This window comes from Acomys minous, assembly GCF_964271855.1.
Source record: "Acomys minous genome assembly, chromosome: 2".
Lineage (NCBI taxonomy): Eukaryota > Metazoa > Chordata > Mammalia > Rodentia > Muridae > Acomys > Acomys minous.
The window spans coordinates 29,302,060-29,308,400 of NC_140484.1; the positions used below are offsets into that span (position 1 = coordinate 29,302,060).

The 6,341-nt window shown below is 45.0% G+C and overlaps 1 protein-coding gene across 1 annotated transcript; it reads left to right on the plus strand.

The window, feature by feature from the left end:
* The first annotated feature begins 707 nt into the window (after positions 1-707).
* Positions 708-4,625, plus strand: DKK1 (dickkopf WNT signaling pathway inhibitor 1). Its single transcript, XM_084762761.1, has 4 exons — positions 708-1,156; positions 1,376-1,544; positions 2,613-2,756; positions 2,895-4,625. Exons 1-4 carry the CDS (start codon positions 911-913, stop codon positions 3,146-3,148), a joined length of 813 nt encoding a protein of 270 aa, XP_084618887.1. The 5' UTR covers positions 708-910; the 3' UTR covers positions 3,149-4,625.
* Positions 4,626-6,341: the final 1,716 nt, after the last annotated feature.

Below are 6,341 nucleotides of genomic sequence, written 5' to 3' on the forward strand. Positions count from 1 at the left end.
CCCACATTAAATAGTTTGATTATTGGGTGCCCGTTTCCCTCCTTCCCTCCACCCCTGATCTAATTTCCAAACCCCAGTCTCTCGCCTCCCCCTCTAAACTCACCATCAAAAGCGAATTAGTTCTTCCCTTGGCATCCTCATTTGATGTGCAAATTTTCTTGTCTTTGCACATTTTCTCCTGGTGTGTGTGGGGGTGGGGGGGGCAACTAGACAAACTTAAAAGACAAGAACCTCATTTGCAAATCGCAACCCTAAAGGGTTAATCAGCAACTCACAGGAGCCACCTGGGCCTTTCACAAAGCCTTTGAGTGACTGCTGAGTTGTGTTTAAGACGGAATATTATTTGCCTGCACAAAAAGCGAGGGCAGGCATAAGCGGACGGGAAGAAAAGTGGTGTTTTATATTCTATCACTTTTAACTCTGAAAAGTATTTCGGATAGAAATAACCACACAGCAGGACGTTCCCTCTCTTTTAAAATTTATTATTATTATTATTATTATTATTATTATTATTATTATTATTATTATTATTATTATTATTATTATTCAGGCTAAGCTCTAACACTCTAAGGTGAGCTGTACAAGAAGGACCATAGTGCAAGGGAGGGGCGAGGGGGGGCGGAGTGTCAAAGTCCACCCTGCTTCCGATACACAAACACTCCCCCTCCCAGCTCCTCCCAAAGCTTTGAAATCCCATCCAGGCTTTGTTGTCTTCCCGGAGGGGCTGGGAAGGCTTGGGCTGAGTATAAAGGCAGCCAGAGGTGGCGGTGGCGGTGCAGAGCTGTGTGCCTAGCTGCAGAGACTCCACTGACTGAAGTTCCGCAGTTAAGGTTCAGCAGTCCGGGCTCTGCAGCCGCTGTTCTAAGTGACCTCTCTTTTCCTGACTTTTTCCTGCTTGCATCCTTCTGAGATGACGGTTTTGTGTGCAGTGGCAACGGTCCGGTTCTTGGTTGGGCTAACAGCAGTGGCTCTTTGCAGCCTTCCTCTGCTGGGAGCAAGCGCCACCTTGAACTCAGTTATCATTAATTCCAACGCTATCAAGAACCTGCCCCCACCGCTGGGCGGCGCTGCGGGTCAGCCGGGCTCGGCTGTCAGCGTAGCACCTGGAGTGCTATACGAGGGCGGGAACAAGTATCAGACTCTTGACAACTACCAGGTGAGAGGGTTCTCTGGGATCGGAGGATGTTGTGATCCTGAAGGGGGTTCTCAGAGAAGAGGGAGTGGAGTATCCTAGTTGCATGTGATTTAGGGTGTGTTTGGAATCACTGCGCTGGGAGCAAGGCTCTTGGAGAGCTTTTGAAGAGACAGATGGGGACCAAGAAGGTGTGGGCACCAGGATGCCTGAGTTGCTCACCGCTCCGCTCCCTTCCCACAGCTCTACTCTTGCGCAGAGGATGAGGAGTGCGGCACTGAGGAGTACTGCTCCAGTCCTAGCCGCGGGGCAGCCGGTGTTGGAGGCATACAAATCTGTCTGGCTTGCAGAAAGCGCAGGAAACGCTGCATGCGGCACGCTATGTGCTGTCCCGGGAATTACTGCAAAAATGGTGAGTCGCTGACTCCTTTTAAAACTTGAGCTCCCTTGCCTTTCAACAGCCAGGAATGAAGCGAGATGCTCAGATTGTACCAAAGCCAAGGAAAGGGCCACCTGCAAGCCCGGGCTCATCCTGATGTGTATCTTCCTTTATATTTGTGGCCTTGGAAGTTTATCTTTCCCTGCCTCCCTTGGTGATCTAACAGCATTTTACCTGGGAGTGCACCCTTCCATCAAACAATTATTTTCAGGGATCCTTCAGGGCATTTGAGAAACGGGGAGAGGTCATTCTGAAAGGGGGACCAGGAGCCAGCCTTGGCTTTTGTTACCAGTTCCTTTTTTCTTGAGGTGACTCTCCATGGCTCAGTCAGACTCTCTTCTTTCTCCAAGTCTCTAGATATTAAAAGAGTTCTCAGCCGAGGAGGCTAGAATGACTACTCTCTGTGGCTGGCCAGCTTTTAAAAGAGAACTCTGTGCCACTTCCATCCCCAACTCCCCACCCCGCTGCCCCCTTCCCTCCACCCTCACCTCCTTCAAAGAAGTACCCTCCGGACAACCACAGATCCACAAAATGTTAATGTCTCAAAGAAGTCTCCAGAAATAAACTCACAGGGTGGCAAACTCCCTCGGGTACAGCAGCATTCCAGGATGAACGCACTAAGTGTCTGTAATATCGAAATTACACAGTAAAGTAACTGGTGGGTGAGACCCGTAAGTCTTCCAGGCAGCTGGAATTGCATTGCGCAGTTAGCACCCGGGAGCAGAGAAGTTATTTTTAAGATTAATTTTTTAAGACTGGATTTCATTTTCTTACCCCAAAGGGTAATATTACAACAGACAGAAATATCACAGCTGCCACCACCACAATTAGTGGGAAAGCATTTCAAATGGGTATACTGGGGCGTTCCATATGATTGGACAGTTTGCTTATTGATGCGTCTTGCTGGGGAGTTCTGTTGAACAGAAAGGCACCAGCTACAGTGAGGTATCTCACACTGGTGTCATCATATAGGGCCTGTCATGGCTACTGGCAGCTACACGCCACAGCCTAGGGATTAATGGCTATTTCTGGCTTCCTTAGGAATATGCATGCCTTCTGACCACAGCCATTTGCCTCGAGGGGAAATTGAGGAAAGCATCGTTGAAAACTTTGGTAATGACCACAGCACCTTGGATGGGCATTCCAGAAGAACCACACTGACTTCGAAAATCTACCACACCAAAGGTAGTAAGAAGGCTTTAAGACTCAGGGCCCCCCCCCCAACACACCCCCATTTAGTATATATCAGAAGTGCATTTAGAATTCGCTTAATGAAATGGTACCAGGCCTAGCCGTAACCATCATTTTCTGTCTCCTTCACAGGACAAGAAGGATCTGTGTGTCTCCGGTCATCAGACTGCGCCACGGGGCTATGCTGTGCGAGACATTTCTGGTCCAAGATCTGTAAGCCTGTCCTCAAGGAAGGGCAGGTGTGCACCAAGCACAGGCGGAAAGGCTCCCACGGGCTGGAGATCTTCCAGCGCTGTTACTGTGGGGAAGGGCTGGCTTGCAGGGTACAGAAAGACCACCATGAGGCGAGTAATTCCTCCAGGCTCCACACCTGTCAGAGACACTAAACCGACGGTCTAAATGTGATGGACTCCTTTATCTAATATATGCTACGGAAATCCTTTATGATTCGTCAGCTCAGTCCACGGAGGTCCAAATCTTCAGCGTATACTTAAGCATTCCGATAATACTTCCCAAAAAACCTCTGGAGTGTAAGGACTTTGTTTCTTGATGGAACTCCCCTGTGATTGCAGTAAATTACTGTGTTGTAAATCCTCGGTGTGGCACTTACCTGTACAGGCAACAAAACTCTTTAATTATTTTTCTAGAGGTGCTTACATCGTCTTGTTTCTCTTAATTATTTTTCTAGAGGTGCTTACATCGTCTTGTTTCTCTTGCATGTAAATTTTTGTACACAATGATTGCCTTGACTCATAAATATTCTATATTGAAGTAATTTCAGCTTACAGTTCCTAAATGGGTAAACTTTTCTCCTTTTATTTCTAGAGTGTAGAATGCAAGGAATTCTTGGGATAGTTAGTGATAGGCATCAAAATTTAACATGAAAATGCTACTTTATTTCCTGACGTATAGTCTTTGCTTAGATATTCTCCTCTCTCCTCTCCCCTCTCCCCCCCCCATGTCTCTCCCTCCGTCTCTCCCTCTGTCTCCCTCTGTCTGTCTGTCTCTCTCTCTCTTCTTTCCCCTCTCTCTCTCCTCCCCTTCCCTCTCTCTCCCTCTCTCTCTCTCTCTCTCTCTCTCTCTCTCTCTCTCTCTCTCTCTGCTGTGATAGTCCTTGAAATAAAATTTAACATTAAATAATCATAAAATGGTACAAGCATAGATACATTTTGGAACCGTGTGTGTGTGCAGGCACGTGTGCCATGTTATAAAGTAATAAGACATATTGTCTATGTTTGAGTGACTGTAAAGAGAACGTAGTCTACATTGATAAACTCAAATGGTTATAGTAACATGGGTTTAAATCTGATAGTGCTACTTTCAAAAACACTCTTCTGCTGGGTGCTGCTGGGGGTTTGTTCCTTCAATACCTGGATTCTGGATGCTGAGGCAGGAGGAATGCCCGTAGACTCAGGTCCATCCTGGCCAACCTAGTGAGATCCTGGCCAGCATAGTGCCATCCAGACCATCCTTTGCTCCTGAGTGATGCTCAGTTTCAAAAAAACATCAGCAAAAATAGTTTCCAACAAATTAAAATCTATCTAAATGGCCAACAGTTATTAGGAGGGAGGGGATGTCCAAGAAAGTAATTCCAAAGTGCTTAATGATGGGCAGAAAAAATGAAAGGGTTGGTACGGAAACACAGTACATGGCAATTTAAGTCAAATGACTAACCCAGACTGTCTGATATAAAAAAGAATTGTTTTAATTACTTTGATTTAAAAAAATAATAATTACTGAACAATCCTAAGTCCTAGATAGAATGCTCCACTTTTCTCTTGCCAACTAATTATTTTAACTTTTGCTTCACCTGTATTACACTGATGGGGATGGGGAGAGGGTTAGATGGCTTTATAAAAATAAATCCCCGAATGAAATTTGCTCTGTTATGTTTCCTTGCCAAATTTGGTATTTGTACTGGGGGAAGGACAAAACGAGCTTCCTAATTTACTTATTCTGTAGTATTCTGACAGTCTGCATCAAAACCACAAAACGCTGGGTTCACTACTCAAGGGACAGTAGTGACTGACCGATTGTCCCAACATTTTCCTTAAATAGCACAGATGTCCTAGAATATTCATAGGTTTTTGCGTTCCCGGAAGTGGTCAGTTTTTCAAGGGAGTCGCATGCATTCTGTTGGCTTGCAGCAAGGGGCCCTGGCAGGAAGTCTGTGGCTGTGTCCCTTTTACCCACAAGTCTCTGCGACTTCACCCAGAGAAACTCTGTTCCTAAGTGTGCTCATTGCCTGATGGACAAGAAGGCTGACCCCGAGGCCTGCCGTCTTCAGTAGCACACACTGAGAGGAAAGGAAACGGAAACAGCAGAAAAAGCGGCCTTCTAGGAGGGGGTGGGGCGGGCGTGTCCTGCGCTCTGTTACTGGATGCTTTCTGCAGGGGCTGGATGGAGTGGGAATATCCTTCTCTGCACATCTCACTGCCCAGGTTCCGCCCCAGCCTTTCCTGTTGACCTTTCAGGATGGGGTCAGGGGGATTGGTTAGTTCGCCTCTTCTTCCTGGCCAGTTAGGAAGTTATGAGGATAGTACCAAGAAAAGAAGATTCTATATCTATACGAAGATGAAAAATAAATAAATAAATAAATATGTAAGTACTGTATTCGTAAAAGAAAAGGAAAGTTATATGCCATGTAAACCCTAAGCAGGATCTTATAGAATCTAGAAATTTTTATATGGCTGCTGCCTCAAATGTTTTGTGGTAGTTGAGTCCTAAACAATGTACTTGCCTCCTTGCCCATGAGAAGATTTCACCAGCAAGCTTACCATTTTATGCTTCCAGAGGCTACACACTGCCCTGCACCTTGATCTTTCTGCTTTGAGCATCTTGTCTATTGTCCAATATAACAAAAAGGGGATGACTCAATCCTCTTTTTTGGTGGGGGGGGGGGTTGCATTATTTATAGGCTATCCTCTGATTCACTCAACCAGGTACCAAGACACAATCAAGGAGTTTCCAGAGTTATTACTTTAATAAATACTGTGTCATGGGCATAAAATCCTCCTGTTTCACCATAGCGTTGTCATAGGATAATGACTGAGTTCTGACAAAATTTAAAATCAAATGCCATCCTTTTTCTACCTCCTCGAGCTCTGGCATGGCCACATGGCAAGATCCCTAGTTATGTGATGGGAAACTCTTACTAAAATGTGTTGAAAGAGAAAAGAGAGAGAGACAAGCTTTTCCTTACATTTTTAAAGTAAGCATCAAGCTCTTGTACTAGGAGGAGGTAAACTTTAACCTTTTTCCTGGTAAAGTGGTTACAATGAAACCATAAGTCCCTCACCTCTGTTTCTTGTTCACCTCGAAGACTTGAAATGTTTTAAAAAATTATTTCTTTATTTTAATATTATAATTACATCTTTTTGTCCTTTTCTCCTTCCAAACCCTCCCACATACCCCTCCCTGCTCTCTTTTAAACTCACAGCCCTTTTTTTTTTCACTAATTTTTCCTACACAGGCACACATGTGCAAATATATTCTGAAATGTGACCTGCTCAGTCTGTATAATGTTACTTGCTGTATGTTTTTTCAGGGATGTAAACTTGGTTTAATCTGATGCCAGGA